The 23776-nt window shown below is 42.4% G+C and overlaps 8 protein-coding genes across 8 annotated transcripts; 3 read left to right on the top strand and 5 right to left on the bottom strand.

Annotated features, from left to right (window-relative positions):
* Positions 1 to 390: 390 nt before the first annotated feature.
* Positions 391 to 785, bottom strand: MELLADRAFT_64355 (uncharacterized protein; the record flags this gene model as incomplete). Its single annotated transcript, XM_007411458.1, has 2 exons — positions 391 to 545; positions 605 to 785. The coding sequence occupies 2 exons, from the start codon at positions 783 to 785 to the stop codon at positions 391 to 393; spliced, it is 336 nt and encodes a 111-aa protein (XP_007411520.1).
* A 1142-nt stretch (positions 786 to 1927) lies between these two features.
* MELLADRAFT_107853 (uncharacterized protein) lies at positions 1928 to 3049 on the top strand (the record flags this gene model as incomplete). The annotated part of the gene is made up of 5 exons (XM_007411514.1): positions 1928 to 1993; positions 2049 to 2438; positions 2496 to 2648; positions 2718 to 2836; positions 2902 to 3049. 5 exons carry the CDS (start codon positions 1928 to 1930, stop codon positions 3047 to 3049), a joined length of 876 nt encoding a protein of 291 aa, XP_007411576.1.
* A 5770-nt stretch (positions 3050 to 8819) lies between these two features.
* Positions 8820 to 11308, bottom strand: MELLADRAFT_107851 (uncharacterized protein; the record flags this gene model as incomplete). The annotated part of the gene is made up of 6 exons (XM_007411457.1): positions 8820 to 9107; positions 9215 to 9342; positions 9442 to 9619; positions 9998 to 10028; positions 10099 to 10133; positions 10955 to 11308. 6 exons carry the CDS (start codon positions 11306 to 11308, stop codon positions 8820 to 8822), a joined length of 1014 nt encoding a protein of 337 aa, XP_007411519.1.
* A 1463-nt stretch (positions 11309 to 12771) lies between these two features.
* Positions 12772 to 14209, top strand: MELLADRAFT_88254 (uncharacterized protein; the record flags this gene model as incomplete). The annotated part of the gene is made up of 4 exons (XM_007411515.1): positions 12772 to 13240; positions 13286 to 13475; positions 13553 to 13896; positions 14016 to 14209. 4 exons carry the CDS (start codon positions 12772 to 12774, stop codon positions 14207 to 14209), a joined length of 1197 nt encoding a protein of 398 aa, XP_007411577.1.
* A 1475-nt stretch (positions 14210 to 15684) lies between these two features.
* On the bottom strand, positions 15685 to 16391 carry MELLADRAFT_107850 (uncharacterized protein; the record flags this gene model as incomplete). The annotated part of the gene is made up of 3 exons (XM_007411456.1): positions 15685 to 15747; positions 15893 to 16279; positions 16341 to 16391. 3 exons carry the CDS (start codon positions 16389 to 16391, stop codon positions 15685 to 15687), a joined length of 501 nt encoding a protein of 166 aa, XP_007411518.1.
* A 967-nt stretch (positions 16392 to 17358) lies between these two features.
* On the bottom strand, positions 17359 to 17784 carry MELLADRAFT_64350 (uncharacterized protein; the record flags this gene model as incomplete). The annotated part of the gene is made up of 1 exon (XM_007411455.1): positions 17359 to 17784. The coding sequence occupies one exon, from the start codon at positions 17782 to 17784 to the stop codon at positions 17359 to 17361; it is 426 nt and encodes a 141-aa protein (XP_007411517.1).
* Positions 17785 to 19356: 1572 nt separating this feature from the next.
* MELLADRAFT_107848 (uncharacterized protein) lies at positions 19357 to 20601 on the top strand (the record flags this gene model as incomplete). Its single annotated transcript, XM_007411516.1, has 3 exons — positions 19357 to 19819; positions 19888 to 20014; positions 20466 to 20601. The coding sequence occupies 3 exons, from the start codon at positions 19357 to 19359 to the stop codon at positions 20599 to 20601; spliced, it is 726 nt and encodes a 241-aa protein (XP_007411578.1).
* A 431-nt stretch (positions 20602 to 21032) lies between these two features.
* On the bottom strand, positions 21033 to 23161 carry MELLADRAFT_107847 (uncharacterized protein; the record flags this gene model as incomplete). Its single annotated transcript, XM_007411454.1, has 6 exons — positions 21033 to 21339; positions 21417 to 21898; positions 21973 to 22122; positions 22230 to 22559; positions 22619 to 22936; positions 23000 to 23161. 6 exons carry the CDS (start codon positions 23159 to 23161, stop codon positions 21033 to 21035), a joined length of 1749 nt encoding a protein of 582 aa, XP_007411516.1.
* Between the last annotated feature and the right edge of the window lie 615 nt (positions 23162 to 23776).

The following is a 23776-nucleotide window of genomic DNA, read 5'->3' as shown; positions in this document are numbered from 1 at the left end:
TCTTTTTTAAGACATCTATATCTCTTTCTCTTGGTGTTTTGGTTTTTGTATCTTTACATATCACATCTGCCTTTATGTGATTAATGGCTATGACCACTCATTACCTGCCAGAAAAGAGGCATACAGACCCGCGTTCAGGATATAACACAGCCTTTTTGAAATCCTAAAGCGTCCTGGGAGATGTACCATTATTAAAAGGAAGGAGACACATTTGATAACATGATAGATCTCCGAAATAATCATTGTTAAAAGGTAGGAGACGCAGATGATAACAAGATAGATTTCGGTAATAATCATTATTAGAGGGAAGGAGACGCAGATAATAACATGAAAGATCTTGGTAATATGCATGAGATCATCAAGCTTTAGCGGAGAGTCATTGCTCATTATCTACAATTCAATATGGCATTCTTGAACCCTTGCTAAGAAGCGGTCAACTGACGCCTTGGTGATGGGTGCTTCGGACACAACCCTGGCGATGACATTGTAATCACGCACCCGACCGTTATCGTCTGGAGTGTTTGAGTAGATGGTGCAGAATGTGCCTACAATTTTCCAGGTAAGTGCGTGCGATATCTGTTATGTTGGTCGGAGCCGTACTCACTATTGTACTCCGCGTCCGCGCTAGGGTATTCAATACGAGTCAAGAGGCAGAAAGGTTCGCCCTCTGCTGGTCGCACTATCCTATGTGCGTTGAGTCCAAATAAATGCACGTCATACGTTTTGCCACAATTGTATGTTATGATGGCGTTTCCTGGTCCGGCTAAAGGAAGGGGATTAGCCATGTAAAGAGAAGCTATATGCTGTGCAATCTGTGTTGGCGTAACGTATGATTGTCAAAATTGTTCTTGATGGCGACTATGAGCTCCAAGCTCCTTGAATCCATCGTTAACCTTCTTCCGTCTGCTGAGTATTCCATAATGTATTGCACAAATATTGGTTTTGTTGCTTGGGTGATACAAGTTGGGAAGTGGAACAGTGAATTGACGTGGGTAACTATAACGAGCAAGAAAGAGGTCATATTATGCTGAACTACCATGCACCATTCACAAGGTGCGCCCTTCTCTCATCCCAAAAAAAAATACTGGGGACACTGCCATAGTCTATATATTGTATCATATAGGTCAAATTATGCCTGATTAGATATACATGATTGGTCACATCGCAACTGGAGGTTTGACGCTTGCTAATCTTTACCAGTGATTGATAACCCAATGATGGATTATCCATTGCAATCTGCTGCCATCGCGCACCGGTAATTACGTCTGATGTGATGTTGGTGGAATGGAGTCGCACCCCTGGGGTTGCTTAACTACACAGGATTGCATGCCTATAGTACAACCCATACAAGCTTTGTGATGTAGTGTGCTGTTTGTTAGCCGAATGCGCGACCGGCGCGTCATTCGGAGGCCAAATTGGGAGATTGGACTCATCTGATTGCAATTGTAAGCATAACTAATCATTATCGACATGGATTTCATCCTCATGCGCTTCTGCGCACGTCCCCATAGCTGATGGATTCTATCAGTATTGTGACGTGTAGGGGGGTTGCATACGAGACCCTAATACTCTACCGCAGATATTTCTGTCCCCCTGCATGAGGCGAGGGGTATGTTGGACGCCTCTCGAGGCCATGGCATTCTCAATGCTGATCCCAGGCTAAACAAGCACGAGAGTGCGTCGCTGCGTGCGACGCAAGGGACATATCAAACCTCTTCTGAGCTAAGACGTTGTCCTTGTTTGTCCCAGAGAGAATGAGGACAATGAAAACAATCCATTGACGTTGTAAGCAAGCCACAGCTAACTTCATCTTTGATATTTTGACGTTATATAGGGGAACTAAATATCGTCGCCATTTGACGACCATTGTTACGAGTCAAAGGAATTCAACTCATTTAATCATCATCCTCAACTTTATCTTGAACACATGTCTCAACCTAAACCACGGAAACATTCAATGATGGTTTTCAGTACTTTTGACGTGTTTGAAGCAGTCAGTCATTCTATGTTAACCCTGAAATACATTTGCCTAACGACCAATGTTATAGTTCGATTCTGTCTTTGTGGACGGCAAATCTTACGGACTCCAATACGCGAAAGCGTCGATCGTTTGTTTTGGTCTTGATAATGCTCCCCTCATTGAGTACCCTGTCGACCTCGCTACACATACCGGTACCACTAATCCAGCCAAAACAGACGGTGTTTACGCCATTCGTGCAAGAATGGTTGCTTCAAATTCAGACGCTCGGCCAAAACTTTACTATGAAGCTGATCATCTCAACCAAGTGAATGTGTCAAACTCTTTTCCTGGAACCTTCACCAACAATACTGTTGTTACTGCACTGGGAATTGTGAAGGAGAAGAAAAATATGAGAGAGGCGGGGTATGACAAGGATACTGTTGTAGTCTTGATGGAGCACTCAGACTATGATCCGGCAGTAAGTCCATACTCCTGGTTTGATTGTTTATTCTCTCTAATTGTTTTATGGTTCTAGAGCGGAAAAAATCAAATGTGGATCACCGAATATCGTATAAGGCCACTAATCTACCTAGGCAACATCCAAGCCCTATTCACGGCTGGCAAAGAAATTATGGTCTCGGGCCACATACTGGGCTTCAATCATGATGAGTTGAGATTTGTTTGCAATGTAAGTCATTGATCCTTCATCCTTCGGGTGACATGTCTTCCGGTAGGTATTGACCATCGATCACTTCAGGTTAACTCCATAAACGTCACGTCCGGTCATTCTGGAGTGGGAGTCGGACCGAGTGCCAGTGTGACTAATGTTGAAGGTGATACAGTTAAGACGCCCTCAGGCCGTGCTCGAGGAAAATTGTAAGTTTGACTCGCTCAATGTTCCTTATCTCCGCTTTGGCAGTGGTTTGACGATCGCGATTCAGTTATAGTCCCAAAAGCCCAACCAAAGTTTCGAAACCAGTTGACTCCAAGAACGACAACACGTCCGTAGTTGAAGATAATGCAAATTCGGAAGCTTCGACGTCGGCCGCGAAAATGCCAGTTAAACGTCCTAAGCGAGCTGCTGAATGACTCATGATCTTCATTTCATATTCTATTAGGTGCCTTGTGAATTTAACAGTAGTCACCTTATTTTCCAACCCTTGAAATAGTAAACTATGTCATGAGTCCGCCAGTTAACTTGTTGTCATTTCCAACTTCATATTGTTTTGCCTACGTATGGAATGGAAATATTTGTGCGGTCCTTGAAATCTCTCTCGCCGGCCAAGCCTCTCTATTGTGGCATTGACATTCATTGATTGGTTGCCATAGACGGAAATTTAGACTCGCCGTTGTCATATGTAAAAGCTGTGTATTAAAAAATCCCAAAAGTAGCAAATATCAACTGTGTTCCGGAAAAGAAATATCACTACAACTTGCCAAAACCCAAGGTGGTTAAAATGATCGAAAGAAACATTTCGCACTACTCTTGACCTCTTATCAACCATTCTTTCCTTAAATCTTACTTACATTGTCTTTTTGAATTATCCATTATCTTTCTTTGCCAACCCAACCATGCCGCCCGTCGTCACCAATCAATCAGAACGAAGCAAAACTTCACTTATTAGTCGATTCGGAGATCAGTTACCGTTCTTCTGTGGTAATTGCAAAGAAGCATGCGAGAAGTGTGGCACTTTACACTGGACATTAGAGAAGACTCAAAAACAAAAGAATACTAGAATATATTCAATGTGTTGTCAGCAAGGAGAGGTTCAATTACCAGCTTTCTACTGCAATGACGGGCAGCTGCCTTCAGCACTAGAAGGATTGTTAACCCGGAGTGATTCAGGTAAATAATTTTTTTACTATATTTTGCTTCAATAAATTGACTCATCAATTATCATAGGCGCAACTGAATACAGAAAAAGGATAAGAGATTACAACAACGCTTTGTCTTTCACTTCTCTTGGAGCAGATCTAGATTGGACAGTAGCAGGCCAGGAAGGTGTCTATTCTTTTCGTATTAGTGGTCAACTCGCGCACCGATTGGGGGCATTGCAACCTACCGGGGACGCACCAGCAGCTTTTGCTCAAATTTTTGTCATGGGTGATGCGGGTACTGCCGAAGCAAACATGCGCCAGAAGCATTATGGGAATAGCTTAGATCAGAATCTGTTGTTACAGCTCCAAGACGTTATCAATGAGAACAATCCTTATGCAAAACTGTTTAAGAATGCAAAAAGAATCTTAGAAGAAACTGATAATGGTACCATTGTCCTCAAGACCTTAAGCCCTGATAATCGCCACCACAAGACTTATAATCAACCTCGGCCTGAAGATATTGGAGCCATTGTGACGTCCCCAACCAAAGATAATAAGAAGGGGAGAGAAATTATCATGAAAAGAGAAGATGGCGCGTTTCAAAATGTTAGTGAGTTTCACACCGGGTATTTCCCAATGCGATACCCTTTGATCTTTCCTTACGGGTCTCAGGGTTGGGATGAAAATTACCGATCTCCAACAGCAACCGGCAAAGGTAAGCAACGCAGTGTCTAATTGTAGGGGAAGCCTTAGCTAATGAATGTTTGTTGCAGGAAAAAAACTAAACAAAAAAGTTACTGAGCTACAATGGTTTGCTTGGTTAATGTTTGAGCGGAGAAGTTCACTATCACCTGTAATTCATTCAAGAGCTCTGACGCAAGAATTGATAGTTGATATGTATGTTATAGTTGAGGCCGCACGGTTGCGTTACATCAAGAATAATCAAAAGTGTTTGAAAGTACAGCTCTATCAAGGCATTGTTGAATCCTTCAACGGGGACGAGGACCCTAACGGAAAATTGATAGTTTTGCCTTCCTCATTCAAAGGTGGTCCCCGTCACTTAAAGGAGGTATATCAAAATTCCATGGCGCTGGTTAGGAAGTTTGGTTACCCTAGCTTATTTATCACAATGACGGCTAATTCGCATTGGCGTGAAATACAGAACTGTCTGATTGGGGACGAAACGGCGATTGATAGGCCTGAGATAGTCGCTAGAGTCTTTAAGATGAAGATAGACGAGATGATCCACGACGTAGCTAAAGTGGGTGTTTTGGGCAAGGTCATTGCATATTCTTATAGGATTGAGTTCCAGAAGCGGGGGCTGCCTCACATTCACGCTATATTCATTTTGGCTCCGTCAGATAGGCCTAAATTGCCGGACGATGTCGATAATTTAGTTAGTGCAGAATTACCAGATCCAAGATCAGAACCGAGGTTGTTCGAGTTGGTCACAAAGTATATGCTTCATGGTCCATGCGAAAGAAAGGGGTGCTTAAGAAACGGTGTTTGCAAGGCTGGATATCCAAAGCCCTACAATGAGAAAACTTTAATGAATGACGGGCCGTATCCAGTTTACCGAAGAAGAAACTCCGGCATCACCTTTGACAAAGGGGGGAAAATATTCACAAATCAATATGTGGTCCCGTATAACCCATTCCTTCTCATGAAGTTTGAATGTCATATGAATGTGGAGTTCACCGCGGGATCGAGAGCAATCAAATATCTATATAAGTACATCACCAAGAGTAGTGACATGGCAAACATCAAACTTGAAGAAAGGAGCAAGAAAAGAAATGAGCCTAAATACTATGTTGAAAATAGATATGTCGGAGCTTCGGAGGGTGAGTTTATTTCATAGATAAGATGAAGTATTTTTGCTGATACATACAGACTCCATAGCTGCCTGGCGTCTTTACAAATTTCCAATTGCCGTGAATTGGCCACCAGTTCAAAATTTGGACTTGCATTTGGAGAACCAGCATCAAGTCTATTTTGCACCGGATGGTACCCGACAGCAAATTGCCGATGCCGCTTCGGCATGCAACACAACTCTGATCAATTTTTTTCGCCTGTGTAAGGAAGACGCAGAAGGGCAAGGTGGTGTTCGGGCAAAAGATTGCTATTATTCCGACATAGCTGAATACTTCACTTGGACAGACAAGCGGTTCAAAATGAGAGATAACACAATTCCGTGCATTGGTAGGATCAACTACGCAAGTGCTCAACACGGGGATAAATTCTATTTGAGACTTTTATTGACAAAGATCAAAGGACCAACTTCATTCCGGGATCTACAAACGGTCGGGGGTGTAGAGTACGCAACTTTCAGAGAAGCTGCTGATGCTCTAGGGCTCCTAGAGTCGGACAAGGCGTATAATGCCTGTTTAGAGGAAGCTGCGGTCTGGGCTTCTGGGAAACAAATGCAATATTTATTTGCCATACTACTGTGTCATACACCGCCATCAGACCCATGTGCGCTTTGGGAAAATCATTGGGAAGAAATGTGCGACGATATCCCAAGGCTATTGGATCAAGGCGCAGGCCATCTGCCATCGCAAGAGCAGGTCAAGAACTATGGTTTGTTTCTGATGAGCCATGACATAGCGGAAATGGGCAAAGACGCAGACATGGTTTGCTTGCCTGACTTCGACCTAGACATTGCAATGGCTTCACACGCGGTGGCCAACTCAGCCATTACAAGTCAAGATGATGCAAGAAAACAAAGTGAAGAGATTATCATGCGGCAAATACCAATGTTGAACGATGAGCAACGTGCAATTTTTTCCGACGTAAAATTGGACAAGGATGATGGGAAGCAAACATTAATTTTTGTGGATGGACCAGGGGGCAGCGGGAAAACTTTTTTGTTGAATACTATACTGCATTACTTCTGGAGTCTTGAACTTCCCTTTATTGCGGTGGCGTCATCAGGGGTTGCTGCGCAACTCCTCCTGCATGGTCGGACAGCTCACTCGGCCTTCAAAATACCCATTGACGCTCATTCAACATTGACTTGTGATCTTTCAGGCGGGGATTTCTTGAGCCACCAGGTGATTCAGGCAAAAATAGTCGTGTGGGACGAAATTTCAATGCAAAAAAAGGTGGACATTGAGGCGGTAGATCGGACACTGAGAAGCCTTCGAAAAGATGACAGACCTTTTGGAGGTCTATCAATCATTTTCTCAGGTGACTTCCGACAAATTCTTCCGGTTGTTCCAGGTGGGGACCTTCATAGCCAGGTCAAATCATGTCTCTTACGCTCATTTCTTTGGGGTTACATTGAAGAACGCGCTTTAACTGCAAATCTTCGACTCCAAAAAGACGCCGTGGGCGACACTCAAAATGCCGAGTTCGCGGATTGGTTATTGAGACTGGGATCAGGGCAGCTTCAAGATCAAGATCATGACCAGGTTGACCTTTCCTCAATAAAAACCTTTATCTCTGCGCCAGGGGAGTTAGATTACGCAACAATTCTGTGGGTATATCGGGAGATGATAGAGGAACCATATGGTGTCGAGAACGGAAGAAAAGAGACTTATTACAGTGAAAGATGCTTAATAACACCATTAAATAAGGGAGTGAAAGATGTGAATAGATTGTTGGTGCGAAGCGTTGTCGGGTTATCTACGACCTCAATTTCAAGTGACACTGCGGACCCCGACGCGGCGGAACCTTTGACGGAGGAGGTCTTGAATGCCCAAATCATAAATGGGTTCCCAGACCACGTCATTGAATTGAAGGAGGGTATTCCGATAATGTTACTACGAAACATTGACGTGGCCAAGGGACTATGCAACGGAACATGTTTGATAATATTGGACGTAAAACCACATGTCTTGAAATGTGAAGTGATTACGGGTCCACGAACCAGGGATGTCGTGGGTATTCCTAAGATCAAGCTGAACCATGATGGGAAAGATCCAGCTCCATTCAAATTCTCTCGGTATCAATTTCCTATAGCTCACGCTTTTTGCTTAACCATCAACAAGGCACAAGGCCAGAGTCTCGAAAAAGTTGGTATTCTACTACCGACGCCAGTCTTCAGCCACGGGCAACTTTACGTAGCTTTGTCGAGATCTTGAGACTTAAGCAACATTATGGTTGGACTTGGATCAGCGAACGGAACCTCTGATACTGATAACATAGTCGCTTCCGAAGTCAGTAGACTGTATCAACACCAACATGCAATGGACGAAGATTAAAAAGACACATTTTCGATGTGGGCTTTGTGGTTGTTGCGTTACGTTGCGTTTGTTGTAGTTAAAAGCACTTATATTTGTTGTAATAGAGATAAATTGTATCTTCCACGGGTGTGGGAATTGAAGAGTCACGACCTGCGACGCTTCTGTTCGGAGATTATTGACTGTGAATTGGTCAGGGCCATTTGTTTGTGGGGGCGGCGGCAGCCGCCGGGGCCCTAGTTAAAGCTGATATGAGAGGAAAAAGTTTTTTTGATACATTCAAGTTGAATGGATATATCCTCCTGTATTGCCTTTGGGCCACTTCTGCACCAGAAGGACTCAGAACTTGCCGCACCCTTCTGGCCATAGTTGACAGAATTAAACATTCAGAATTGTTGGGGAGAAATGGGTTTTTACTTGTCAACCTTGCTTTGATGGCTTGAACCCCAAAATTTTGATGGGGGGATTGAGATTCTTGCATATCAAGACTTAACTTTTAGGCCCAATTGTTTTTGATGATCTGAATCCTTGAATGTTATAATTCCATCCACAAGTTCCCTTTGATGGTAGAGGAATAAAAACTTGATTGAAGAAGAATCAATATTTATATTTTTTGCACTTTTGAGAGGAAGAGGGAGGCAGAGATAGAGTGGAGATCAATTCAATTTGGTAATCAAATGTACTGAGTTCCCCAGATTGTTTTGCATAGTTTATCTTCTAATTTGAGGATGTTGTAATACACCTCTTGCTTAGTTGTACTAAAATTGAATCTCTTTGTTGGTGGTTTAGCTAATAAATCAAGGCAGAAATATACCACATGGGTGGATCAAGTTTGTTAGATAGTTGATTATTGATCTGCACTACACCTCAAACCTATGTTGTCCATCCACAATTTGAGGTCCACTTTTGGAGGACATATTATTGATCAAAGAATGTTCTGTTGAAGCATAAGACTCAGTCTTTTGTAAGTTTGATTCCTGTTCCAATTCATCCATAGCTAATTGCCAATTGGCCAAAGCCTTCTCATGATTTATCATGATATTCATCATGGCTTTGTCAACAAGAACCTGAAGACGACCAATCCTTAGATCAATTTGATCTTCAATATATTTTTCTTTCTGTGGGCAAATTTCTTGTGTGACAAGTTTCTGTAAAACCATTACCAATTAAGAGATCAAGCATTTTCATTTCAGGTATCTTGTTATGAATGATTATTAGGAGAGGTGATGGGATTCAAAAAAAGTTTGAAACACACTCTGATGGTGAGTGTTTTGTGAGGAAAGATTTGAGTGAGGTGACAAAACAATATGGCATTGTATTCATTCAAATCCAACACCAATTGAGCTACCTCTAATGTGAGAGTAAAGAGATGTGGTAGAGGTTCTATAGGATTGAATGGAAGAACCAATGTGAATAAAAAACACACATGATGTTAGTCAAAGTGAATAAAGTAACTTCACATTCATAGATGATTAGTCTTACCTGCATCTACCTCAACTTTCAGCCCATGGATCACAGCCTTGAGTTCAGTGGCTAGAGGCCTGTCTGTCTTCCCCACATGGCCAAATTGACTTTGTAAACAGCTCGATATGGCACACGGGCTGTAAGTTACTGTTCTCTTCAACACTGCTGTCTTTTCAGGTCTCCCCGGGACACAATTCTGTGAAATTGGTTGGAAGGCATCTGTCAATAGTGCCACTGAGAAATCTTCTTCATTGTCAAGAATATGAATAGGATTTGTTTAAATTCCCAACATCTGAGAAGAATGCATGATAAGGTTGATGGGTGGTAAGTGGGAGGTGCAATGTTTGGAGTTCTTTGAAGTAGACAGTGTGGGGGGAAGGGATAGTGCTGTGGAATTTTCTGAAGTTGATATATGAGCTGCCTTTGAGAAGCCCTTGTCATGAAGATCCTGTGATTCTGAAGGTAGAGCTAGTGTTGGGTTTGAGGGTTGATTGACCTGATATTTGCTCATTGGTTTTGGAGATTATTGGCTCAAGATTGTGCTGGGAGGAGCTTACTTCAATTTCTGCACTACCTTGCTAGCTATCTTGTGGTTCCTAGTATTTCTGCAATTGATTTTGTACAGGGCAAAAATTCAATCATCTGACACCAGTAGGTATGATGATGCTCACTTACGTTTTGTCAGATTTCAGCTCTAGCAATCCTTCTGCCTGGAAGAACCCATCACAGGCCGGTGCATGGTAAAACTTTGGCTCATGATCAATGCTTCAGATTCATCTACAAATGAATTGTCTCTCTCCAATATTCTCCTCCTCCGTCTTTTCTTGAATGACATGATGGTTTAAGATTGAAGGAGTCTTGTAGCTCTGTACAACTGGCTCTCAACACATGTGTTTGGCATTAGAGAAAATATCTTACTAACAGGCGGCAGTCCTCTGTTTTCCTGGACTGTGATTGTGAGTGGCAATTCAGGTTCAGGTTCAGCGGAGGCTCCAGATTAGATAGCCATATCTTCTGGAAGTACATAGCCAGATTCTTTGGCCATGACAGCAAAACTCCTCTTGACTGTACTGCAAATGAAAGCAATTTCTTCAGGGTGTCAGTATGCCATGTCTTTGTACTCTGAGAACATCAGGCAGCATACATAGGAGATGGAAGCCAAGATAGTTCCAGAGATAATCAAACAGTTGGAATGATCCCTTGTTGTTTTGGTAGAGTTTATAAAGACAATTATTAATTCTCTTCTTATGATCTCATCATTGTAACTCAATTCCTCTTTCAATCCTTTTCATTATCATATGACATCATAGTTTCTTTTCCTTTGTTAATATATTTTCTTTGTACTGAGTTTACATGATTTCTTTACAATATATAAAGAATGAATCTTTTGATATTTTGCTTTCTTTCTCCATTCATTCTATTCTATTGTTTCTTGTACCCATAGGTACTTGGCTTTTTCATCTCACTTGAGTTCTCTCATAGCTGACTGAGAACTGATTATGATCTTACAAAGCTTATACTCTTAGAGAACTTCATCATCATCATCAGTTGTAACTGTTAGACTCTTGTCATCACCAGTTTTGTTGGCTCCTTTTGCGTCTTCAGGTGGATTTTTAGTATTTGCAATCACATTGGAGTTGTTGAGCAGGCTATCTTGATGTTGATGAGTTTCAGATTCCTCTGAACCCCAATCAAGTTTACAAGCCCCATTGATATCATCCAACTGGATGTTGAAATGAGCTTTAGGATTGTAGTCTTGAAGAGTTTCCAATATAATTTGATTTGCCCCAAATGTTTTGATGTGTTGTTCCTTCTTGCATGGTTTTATGAAGAACAAAAAGGTGACATGCATTTGACACACATTGTTGTTCTGCAAACTGGACATGTATCAGCTGATGAACAGTGCTTGTGTCTCTTGAATGGTCTTTTTGGGGGTCCAATCACCAGGTGCTGGCTTAGTTTTGTACATTCCAGACAAACTACCCAATATTGGAAGGATAAATGAATGCAGATATGGAGGCATGTAGCCTATGTATGCAATCTCCAAATATGGTGACTTGCGGGAACATGAAGGTATATGAAGGCATATGAATGGATCAGGCTCTTCTTGGTCTGGAACAAACAGATGGTGACATTCAAGGTCAGAAGAAATGGGCCAGCAAACCAGAAATTTGGTGCAACCCAAGCAAACCAATTGAGAATGGCTGATTACTGACTCCAGACTGATGATCTATGTAGGTATCAAATATGGATTGATATGGAGTGGAAACAGTGCAGAGGACTGGAGGTCAAGACTCAAAACAATTGGTTCCAAACTTCCCAGGAAACCAAACATCTATACTCCAGTAATACCATACCCTCTCCATGTTCATGGGTTATGGACTCAACATTCTAAGTTTGCCCTTCACAACTTTTCTGACTTGACCAAGTCCCACTGCAAACTTTTGTTAAGTTTGGTCCCACCACTTCATCTGATCTGTCGGACAAGCCCAAGGGCAAAATGAGGGACATGTGACAAGACCAGCTTGCTGGTAGAAGTTTTGATCTGAAGTTGAAACCTGGTCAAAATTTACCATCAACCCTGCTGTGGCCTTTGAGATGTAGCTCTCCTCTTGGATCAAAGCCCTCTGACTCAGTGCCAGTGGTCATGTATAGTCACCTCCAAGTGATTTACGTAATCATGCAAGTTCTGCAGCGGTGGGGCAATGATTACAATTCCTAGGCATAGGGACATGTACATAATGCATATTTGTCTCTTATGGATCATAAAGATCAGCCTACTTTGACCACCAAAAATACCAAAACTGCTACTTGCCAAAGTGTTGTCCAACCATACATGCGTCTGCGCAGCATTGTCAGCGGGGCTTAAGAGGCCTGCAACAGCACTGTGGTGGCAATGATGCTGAGAACCATCAGCCTACACCACCAACATATTTACCTCGGATTACAAAATCCGAGGTATCCTCGGATGCAAAACCTCAGACAGAAGCTTCCCGAGGTTTTGATCCGAGGTAATTCTCAGCGGTAGGCCGGAGAATCAGGGGATTGGTCTGATACACCCCTGATAATCGTGATAATCTTGCATAAACCCATGATGCATGGGTTTACTCCGGGGATTAGGCATGTAAAATCTTGTTCACCTATCATCCTAGCAGTTTGACAAAACCAATGACAAACCCCTTAAGCCCGCCTTAAACACATGGCCTGATTGTGGAACTAGGGTATACTCACAGGTGACATGTGGGAGGTGACACGCCCTACATCCAAAATCCATCACTGCTTCATGCATCCTTGACCTTCCACACTAACACTGTTGCTTACCCTCCCACACTTCGGTCAATTTTAAAGATGCTTTTACGTGATTTTGTTGCACAGCTCAACAGTCAATCACCTCAGCTCTCTGCGACACTCAACGTCGCCGACTTTGTGCGGTTCGCCACCCTGGCCGCTGAAGCCCTACACATCGCCGGCGAATCTCTACGTCTGACATCAACTCGGTTCACCCTCATACCGTTCCTTGCAACAGCGCTATCGCCTGGATACCCCCATGACTTATATTCTGAACTATGGCGAATCATGTTTGCGATCTTACCCTCGTGTCGAATCAACCCATCTGCTACTGTCCGCAAGTTTGGCATGCAGGAGGATCTTACAACCAAGCTTCCCGAACGCTTTTTACGCGCACCCTTTTCCCAGTGTCTTGTTTGCTGCTCAAATGGCCACTCACACAACTTACATGTTCACTCGCGCCTCAACGGTTACCTGTACGACGTTGATGGCGTCCACACGATTGAGACCGTCATTCTATGCTGTTCCAGTGAGTTTCCAAATTCTATCCAAATCCCAACGTCACTTACTGAAGTTACTGTGGTTTGGACGGCAGACCAACTCTGTGGCACCTTCTACAGACCTAGTTTTTATACTCGAGATGGTTTGCGACATTATTATACAAACAAAATGGGACGCGACCAGGATTATCTTCACGTACACTGCCATTACTATATGACTTGCCGCTTGGCCTACATGTTCCGGATCATTCAAATGTTAGCACAGTGAGTGATTCATGATTCTGTGATCCTTTCTCCGTATAACCAGTCTAACACTGACATTATATTCGCTCCTCATTTAGTGTATCACATTTCAATCTGGTTAACTGGTTTAACCAGATCTTTGTAGATGACTCCGATGTTGCCACATTCACCCCCCGGCAGGGCTTCACTCCGTCTCTCTCAGAAGAAGTGTGTCGCGATGGGCTTATACTTCACTCATTGATCAATCACGCAGATCGAAGAGGGTCTTTTCTCGCAGTAACCTCCAGTGGCACCGATTCAATCCGTTTCGACTCGGAAATCGAATTGCACCTCAATCAATTGGATATTGAAGGATCTCGATACCGGGACCATTATTGCTCCAGCTGTGTCCGCTTGACACCTGGTGGTGTGGATCCAGATACCGGTGAAGTGATCTACAAATGTATGTCACCCAATTGAACGCTTCCCGCTTGCAACTGCTGACACCGGGATTTAATACATCGGCACAGCTATCCGTGCAGTTGTCACCGACGGTCTGACAATTGGGCACTGGCGCTGCAGCGCCTCATCTCAGCAACTGCAGGAAATCTCTTGATCTCTTGGACAGCCCCCACCTGAAGGCCCTTGCACAAAGAAGCTGGCAAACATCAACGATCGGTATTGCACCGACCACTTTCCAATCCTGGGTGGGCGCTGTCAAGCACAACCCTGCCCTAAGCCAGCGTGTAAAGATAGCCAGACTTGCGACAACATAGCCCACATTGAGGCATGGGCCAAATTTAATCAGCGTGTCCAAGGGAATTTCTCTCTAACCTCTATTCTTAATCGTCCGGGCTCTAATCTCAATATTGATCCTACGGTGCATATGAATTCTGAGACCGGACAGATTGAAGATCTTGAAAGCTTGCAGCATGCTGATGAGTCGCAGAGAGCACACAAGGGTGCGCGGGACGGCGGCGAGTCGCAGGCGGCTGGCAAATACTTGCTATCTCGATCTCGTACACACAATGATCAGTTGATTGTAGCATGTTGTGGAATTATATTGGCACGGAAAACCTTTTATAATGCGGAGTCCGTCAGTGCAGTCAAGGTGAGTTGGTATGGTTAAAATGCTTCCTGATTCTGTGTCTGATCTGTGTCACATCTGGATGTCAATCAAACAGGACTTTCTGGAAGAGTCCTTCCCACGAGGTATTCCAGAGGTGGTTTTTTATGACAATGCATGCCGGTTGACCGAACATATATACACTGGTAATACGGATCGTACTCGCTTCCTTGGAACTGTCATACCCGTGGATCCATTCCACCATCGCTCCCATGCAGAAAGCGATGAATTCTGCCGATTATTCACTGACCCAAGTCTCTTTCCTGATATCCAAGAAGACGGAAGTTGGATCTTTAACGCTTCAGCAGGAGAACTTAGTAATATTTGGTATGGGGGATTTGCGTCAATGTGTAGAAATATGCACCCACTTGTATACAACTTGTTTTTGGAAGAGATGTTATATTTCAGGAATGCTTGGCTGACAAAGAAACTGGACAAACGCCCAGGAATGGAGTTCCTTGGAGAAGGGGCCCTGTAGGTTGGAATACATGAGAATACATTTTTAAAAATCAAACGCTTAAACATCACAAATATTGAAGGTTTTACTTTGTTTTTTTTATGCTTTAATTTTTTCTCCAATTCAACCTTTTGAAAACATGTTACGCTAAGGTAACAGCCAAGAAAATTTGGTTTCTAGAAATTGATATCTGTTGTGTTGAGTGGGGGAACCACTCATTCTCCAATCATTAATGATTAGTATTCAAACCTCTTGATAAATTCTTTTTATCGGTCTCTTATGGTGGGTGAGGGGTTGATTGAAACCCTCCCCTTGAGTTGGAAATACGATTTTTGAGAAGTCTTGTTGAAGTTTAATGTAACAATAACACAATCGTGTCAAGCTCAATTGTTAATTGAGAACAATTGCAGTTATTCAAGTGAATGTGGGGGGTCAAATGAGTGTAAATTGAAGAATGAGTGGAAAGAGTAATTCAACAACATGCGGTGATCTGAAGAAATTGACTCATTAGTCACGGGCAAGAATTGCTTTGGGTAACTGCATCCCATCAGGGAAGCTCGCGGATGCGGCCTAAGAAAGAGTAGTTGCGCACCTGTTAAGGAAGTCACAAAGTCAGTTATGTTTGCCTACATCACGAGGTTTTTGGTTAGAAAAAAAGTGTACTCTAACTATGAAATTTTTGGAGATGGGATCTCTCCCTTGTACTGTGCCATTGAACCAGCATGTTGTACCTGCGTAGATGTTCCCCCAATCAGCTGGACGTGGACTGAGATGAAGAAAGCGATATGTGACGTCAAATGCAACTAGGTGGTTGTTCTGGGTGCCGGGAGTCAATATCTTGTCACTTTCAAGAAATAACAAAGACCATGGACTTACAACAGGGTCATAGCAATGGTGCTGTGCAGTGACAGTCAAATTCCAAACCCTTGGAATGGCCACGTTGTCAAAGGTAACATTGAGCACCTTACCAAGGCCACTAAGCATGGATCTCCCAGCAAGAGCTTCCAGATCAGGACAGTGGGTTCCAACCTCAATGCGTGTGTCAAGAGTATGTTTGATGAAGGCTTCTTCAGTTTTGGAGTCAATCCCAAGAGGCCCAATGAGTTGATAGGTTCTACATTGCTTGAGCCTGTGCCGTGGGAGAACATATCCAAGAGCTGTCAGTGGTTCAATGTGGTGACCACCTTCATCATCTTTCAAGGTGAGACTGGTTGGGGTTGAGAACCAACCAACTCCTTCCTCCCCTAATCTCACACGTGTTGCCTGTACGGAGTATCAAGGGTTAGCATTGAGCCATGAGAAAAAAGGCAAGATGTGACCTTACTTCGGCTGTGGTGGGTACAATGGTGGTCAAGAGGGCGGTATAATCATCCATCTTTGAGTGGTGGCTGAGGTGAGTGGTTTGTAGGGAAAAACAATGAAAACTATGGACAATCTTGACTATGAAAAAAAGCGGAATATATGACTTTGATTTACACAAAAGTCAATAAACACTATAGAAACGTCTTTGTAAATTGAATTCTGATGGTGGCTGGATGGGGAGTTTATGAAAGGTGAAAGTTGGGTAACAAAGATGAATGAAAAAGTGGGAAAGATTACTGAGAAAGTGGGTAAGATGAATGAAAAAAGGGGAAAACGGATGGTGGAATAACTTTTTCATCTTATGCGTGGCCCCTATATACCACCTAGCAGTTTTGAGAAAATGAGCAATGATCCGTTAATTTAATTTGACAAAAACTTATAACCCTGACTAGGCTACTTCATCTGACTTAGCTGGGATTGACCAATGTGACCTGTGCCACGATGAGGAAACAAGGAGATAGCTTGGCATTCCGTTACCGGTAAAAGGGGTGGAATAAACGTGATTTGCCTTGTGGTGTTATTCAATCAAGTGATGTCAAGTCCAGATGCTGCTACCGGACTTGGTAAAGGTTCTATGTTAATATTGTTACTCACAGCTCTACTACTTGCTTTGTCATCTTTTGTTTTTCATTGATTCCCTTTTCAAAATCCCTAATCCCTAACAGAACAGTGAAAATCGAGAAGATCAGTTTGATTTACAAATGTTGAATGGTTTAAATTCATTGAGATTTGATGGAGTTCCAAAGCTGAGTCAAAACAAAATAGTAAAGAGAATTATAAGAAAACAAAATAAAGAGCTACCCAGGTAAAACAAAAGAATATGAAAAGTTTTGCCTGTTCACTGTTTGTGTTAGAGCTTGTACAACACAAGATCAAGGGAAATGGATGTTATAAAATCCAACGAATACTAATTAAGACATTCCTCAATGTCCCTCTGTAAATACATCCAAACAGATAGCAAAGAAGAAGAATGATGGAAATCAGCTTGTTTGCTCGTAATCAAAGCACTTGAGGTGTGAGGGGGGTGCAAAAAGACTTACAGCAGAGTCTCTCGATGCTTCACAGACTTGGTTCATGGGATCATTAACATCAATAAATTTCCATACCCATAACTCCAAATGTTCTTCTTCAATCAATAACTTCTTTAACATGTTTTCGGATGTCATAATCGTTTCCTCTGTGATGTCTTTCGATGTATCTAATAACTCACCCTTCTTCTTTCGTGAATCTGGTTTCTTTTCATAATATCCTGGTTTGACTTCTACAAACCAGGATATTAATGCAATCACGCGAAACACCACTGGATTAAAGGCAAGTAATTCTTGAAAGGCAAGGAACTCTTGCACTAGAAAGATATCAAGATGTTTGAAATCAAAAACAAACTCATCCGTCTTCTGTGATGACATGAATTGTTGCAAATCAAATTTGATCCTTCATACTACTGTTGTTGCATTTTCCACAACGAAATCAAAATTTTGCATCACAGGCCAAACCCAAACTCCATCCGAATCAATCGCCTTCACATTAGTCTCTTCATCATAATATCTTAATCTTTGTCCCACATTATAATAACTCTTTCAAAGGATATATTCAGGAAGTGAGATAAGGTGATTAAAAGTTGGAACCACATTGATGAGTTCTTCGAGAAATGCATGTCGACAATCGAGCCATAGACCACCTGCTACTGTGTAAGAAATTAGACTAGCTCTTTGTGCCATCTTGTATTTTGAATTTGAAACAATTCAAGTCAGTGAATGAATGTGGCTTGGAAAATAACTGGTGAAGGAATCTAAGAGAGACAAGGATGATGATCACAATCAGATTCTCCGGCGTAAATTGGAACAAGCCAAAGTTTGTCGTCTGACAAAAGCTTTTGAGCTGTAGTGAAAAAATCTAAATGCCACTATTGTTCAAAGATCACGTTAAAAAACCAAAGAGCAATGTATCAAAAAGATAGGTATAGTCCTACTTTGAAAGGACAAAGCCCTGATTCCCCAAGGCAGTTGAAATCAAAGCAGGCAATCGCTCTGACAGCATTTATTCAAATACATAAGTCCTACTTCAAAAGGACAAAGCAGTAATTCTCCAAGGTGACTTGAAATGAAAAGCAGTCAATCGTGCTGACATGATTTATTCAAATGCATATGCTCACCATTGCTCTTTACACCTTGCGATTGAAAGCATGTAATTTGCTCTGCAAGGCTTTCTATTGATAGTGGACGCTTTTAATTCTCAACATGGCTTTTCAACCGGTGCTTATTCATTTCCTCTCTATATAAACACCCATCTGATGATAGTTGTTTCGCCATCGTCATCAGACCAGTTTACTTAAATCAACAACTCACAACCATCGACCATCATCACTACTTCAATTCAATCATCACAGCAAAACAAACCCTACTCGCATATCCTCCTAGAAAATACCATCATTCTCTTTGTTTGAGGGCAGTGTGCCAATAACAATAAATTGAATATAGTCTTTCATCGCTCTCATCTCATTCGATTATTCTCTTTGTTGGAGGGCAGTGTGCCAATAACAATAAATTGAATATTTCATCGCTCTCATCTCATTTGATTATTCTCTTTGTTGGAGGGCAGTGTGCCAATAACAATAAATTGAATATTTCATCGCTCTCATCTCATTTGATTATTCTCTTTGTTGGAGGGCAGTGTGCCAATAACAATAAATTGAATATTTCATTGCTCTCATCTCATTTGATTATTCTCTTTGTTGGAGGGCAGTGTGCCAATAACAATAAATTGAATATTTCATCGCTCTCATCTCATTTGATTATTCTCTTTGTTGGAGGGCAGTGTGCCAATAACAATAAATTGAATATTTCATCGCTCTCATCTCATTTGATTATTCTCTTTGCTGGAGGGCAGTGTGCCAATAACAATAAACCGAATATTCTAATCAACTATCTTTCGAAAACTCTCTGTGTATCCCAATCATTCAACACCGTCCACTTTCCAAAATGGCAAGAAGCAACTCAAAGCGAAAGTATGATTCCAAGAAGAGGACTCAAAAGAACAAAGCCACCGAGAAACAACACAACAAACTCAAGGTTGCACGCGAAATCTCACGCAGGAATCAAATCGCCTGTGAATACGGACTTCCAGATACTGCAAAGTTCTTCTTCTTAGAGAAAAAACCCTCATCAGTACCAAGGAAGTTATTCCATCATGGGATCGTGGTCTTGGTTGACAAAAAATCGCTAGAGCTCCTTTTGATTGCCCAATTCAACGAGTTCAGCGACATGCATCCCGAGCTTCTCGTCCAATTTGAATCCTCAATATCTACATTTTATCTTCATGGTATCTCCAGGGGATTTGTGAAGAATAATGGTGCAACTCGTGGAGTCAATAGGCCTGGAGATATGAGGGCCATGGGTTGGCGCTCCGCAGCGGGTGTAGCTGCCGATGTTGGAAAAGATGTTTGTGAGTTCTTCTATATATTTACGTTCTAAATCCAGCTAGGTGACTGTGACTGATGAAACCCCAATTAGGTCACTACTCCCTTAATCAAGCAACATCCAAATCCGAGGGAAAGATTTGGATTGATATTGAACGCAATTCACTTCTTCTGCCTCAGGCCAAAGACTTTTGGGCAGAAAGGTTTTCGATTCTTTCGATGTCAGCTTTTTCCGCCAATTCACAGATTGCAGCTGAAGCCAGTGTCCCTTCTTTCGACTCTCCAGGATGGGAGACATCTGCTAATAGCCAAGTCTGGGCCTCCAATGTGGCCATTACTCGTGATAATTTTACCAATAAACCACATCGTGATAAGGATGCCACACCTTATGCATTTGGAATGTTTGCAAGAGTCAATAGAGAAACCGGCAAGCCTCACGATATAATCAAGAACCCCTCTGATTGTCACATTGAAGGTTCTATTTTTTGTTTATCAGACTACGCTGTTGGTATTGATTTTGATAATTGTAATGGGATTGTTGAGATTATGGAAAACGCAAGTCAAACACTTTACACTCAAGTCCACCACGAAGAACAAGCTGACAGGGAAAGAAATCATCCCATCCAAGGCATTTTTGACACGGTTTGGGTCCTCTTGCCAAATCTCTTCCAGGTTGGTGAAATTGGGTAAGGCATTAAAACTAAAGAAATCAAGAATGTCAAGGAAGGCGTGGGAGTTGTATACAAAGGATCATATAAAGGGTTATGACCAGCAGGTATACGTCAAATTAGATAAGTTGTCAAAATGAAAGGAGATCTAAGATTTGATTCAATTTTGTAAATAAAATATGTCTTTCTATACTTTTTTGAACAAAAACTTTTGTATATAACACAGTGCACACTTCCAATTGTTTAATCCAAAACCCAGTGGGGAGTTTAGTTCGAATCAATTTAAAGTAAGTGTTAACCAATGTATAATCATCAAGAGGAAAAGGTTCAAACTGCAAAGCAACAATATAAACTTTTAAATACAAACTTTTTGCAAATCCCAGCTAAACTCTAACTAACTGAAAGGCAGAAGGTCAAGGAAACTGGAGCAGTGATTGATACGGTTGATAATTCAGGCTACATGATCTTTTTTGAAGTTTCTTTGAAGATGCAAAAAATGATGAAGGGTTTCAATATTGAACAGTGTAAAGTAAATTCTAATGGTGCTCTGTGATTTGACCAGCGTTGGGTTCTAACTTTTTGAAGAACCCCCTTGAAGACTAGCCACTTTGTTGAACACATCTATGTAAACATCACGAGCCTCATCTACAGTTGCCTCAGGCTGACTCTGAAACCTGTTGAACATAACTTCGTAATCAACCTCTTTGATCCATTTGCGATAACGATACATGGAGCTAGTGAACTTCCATTCACCACCAAAGTGGGCTATCCATTTTTGCTTTGGTCTGCCAGTCAAGGCATCCTTATACCATGCAAGGAGGGTAGAAACCAGGACTGTCGTTCCAGGCCAACCACCTTGAAGCTCGGTTGTTGATGAACTAATTGTTGGTGTACAGAGTAGAGTATCCGTCAGTCAGTGAGTGCAGGTGTAAGTAGATATTGCAAAGGATCTTACTTTGTTTCAATCTCATCTTCCCGTGTTTCAATATCCCCAACAGATGGTTGCACGGGTCCAGATAAAAGGTCACTGGGACTTGGGAGTTCTGCCGAGTCATTGGGTGACTGGGTCAAATCAATGTGCGGAGTGGCTGGGGTAGGTGATGGAGATGGAGATGTTTGGGATGATGACGAAGGGAAATCCTTCCCTTGTGTGTCCATTTGAAAGCCTGTTGCATTGGCGACTGATAGTGAGCAATCAGTTTGTTGTGCTGGTATGGATTTTTGAGATATAAGCGGAGTTGTTGGTGAAGAGGGAGTTTCGCAGATTGCTGGGAGATCTGATGTTGATAAAAAGGCGGAAGTTGGGGGGGTCTTTGCAAAGATGGCGGCTACGGAGTGGTGTGTAGCTGTTCGGGGGATTACAACCGTCTGGAGACGCGCCACGATCTTGCGTTGGTTGGCTCGGAAGCGGTGTGGATATTGGACCAGTGTGTCACACTACAGAAATAAAGAATCTCACCATATCAGTATCAGCAAAGGACACATGAAAGACGAGCCTGAATGGAGCTTACCCATCCCCCATTTTTTTCATCCCAAAAGCTCAGCGCACGATTCCACTGTGGAACTGCTTCCATCACTGCCTGCATCAAAAGCTCGCATTGGTCAAAACATGCTTGAGGCCACTGTGGAAATACTGCAGTGTAAGCTTTTGGTTCAACAGCCTGTAGTCGGGGAAGTGATTGCAAGGTATGGAAAAAAACATCAAAAAGATATGGAAATAAACATCAAACAATGTCATAAGACAAAGCATAATAAATTAGACACATACATTGAGCCATAAGTATATGGTGGCCATTTTGCTTAAGTCGAAGCGGTTCGAATGCTGGTGTGCAGATTTTTCTCGTTCAATTCGATTTTGATGAATCAGGGCCATACTTTGAGATGATACCAGGCGCCCAATGGAATTTGATGATTGGGCCCACTGGTGAGGGGTGGAGCTCGCTGCTGAGGCTCTTGATTGTGCTGCCGATTGAGAGTTGGCCGTAGCAGCTTTGGCAATTGGCTGAGCTTGATGGCCAAAGAGTTCCAGTTGCTGAGGCGGAATCACAGATTTGCGTGGGTGTTTGGTACATAAAGCTGAGCCGAATTCAGTGCAACACTTGAGATCAAGGAAAAAATCAGTTGCTGAATTAAAAAAGGTAGGAGACGCAATCTTACCCCACGACAATACTGAGATGGACACCCTTTGTTTCCGGCGTCCTTATGGTTTTGAGACAATGAACCCTCATTGACTCGTTTGCAAACAACGTGTGGTTTTTGGACAGGGCGAGGATATGGATGATGTCGTCCAGTAGAGCAGTTCGCAGCCGCGGTAACGTCATCAAGGATTTCGCCTTGTGTTGATACTCTAGGTCCCCAATCACCGGGTTTGGAGACAATTGGTCGAGGAGTTCCGAGGTTGATCATGGCAAGTTCATGGTTGAGTTGATCACATCTCCAGGTCTTCCAATTGTGTTCGTTTTGAGGGGTAGGGCACTGCGGGTTGGAGGAAATTTTTCAGCTTTTGGTTAGGTTTCAAGTAAAATTCTTGCTACTTACACCGATGAGCCAAGAATCAACTTTTGCTTTCTTGTATTCCATTGGAACCATACATACAGGACATCTCAGGCCTACTGGTCCATTCAGGTATGGTGTTGGTAGTGCTATGACGTGAGGGTTGACCTTGACATATTTTTCTGATATTAGGGTTGGGACGACCATCCTCACTGAGTTGAGGGAAGAAAAGTTTGCTGAGATTTGTATGTGGTGATGGTGTGAGAGCAGAGTCTGGCATTATGAATCTGGAGGCTATACAAAAATATTTGTTGTGTGGATTTTTTTTTCATGAAACACAGAGGGTATGCTGGATTGGGATAGGAGCGAGCTTAGGGTCATGCAGGTGTACAGCGTGTGACATGGCTGATGATCTTACAGTACAGACCACGGGCTGTATGGTTTTGGTAGTTTTTGACTTGAATCCAATTTATTCTTGGTTTGGTTTAGGTAGATGTATTTCACTTAAGGGGGTGTAGGTGTATTTATCACAGTTTTATCAATGTATCAGATATTTATCATTATCAGATTATCAGAACCATCCCCGGAATCTCCGGTGCTCCCATTCTCAGGGCAAAAAAATACCTCGGGCAAAAACCTCGGACAAGGTCCGTCCAAGGATTTGCCTCCGATGATGCCTCGGATTTCTCAACCCGAGGCATCTATGCTGGCAGTGCTATCCTGCCAGCGCATCCAAACAAGACCATCATTGACCCCAAGCTTGATTGACCTATTTCCTGATCACTACGATTGTAGCAAGTGATCCACGGAAATGTTGCAGTC

Source organism: Melampsora larici-populina (genome assembly GCF_000204055.1).
Source record: "Melampsora larici-populina 98AG31 unplaced genomic scaffold MELLAscaffold_25, whole genome shotgun sequence".
NCBI classification, from domain to species: domain Eukaryota; kingdom Fungi; phylum Basidiomycota; class Pucciniomycetes; order Pucciniales; family Melampsoraceae; genus Melampsora; species Melampsora laricis-populina.
Note: the sequence above shows the minus strand (reverse complement) of the source record. Positions and strands in the feature narration are given on the sequence as shown.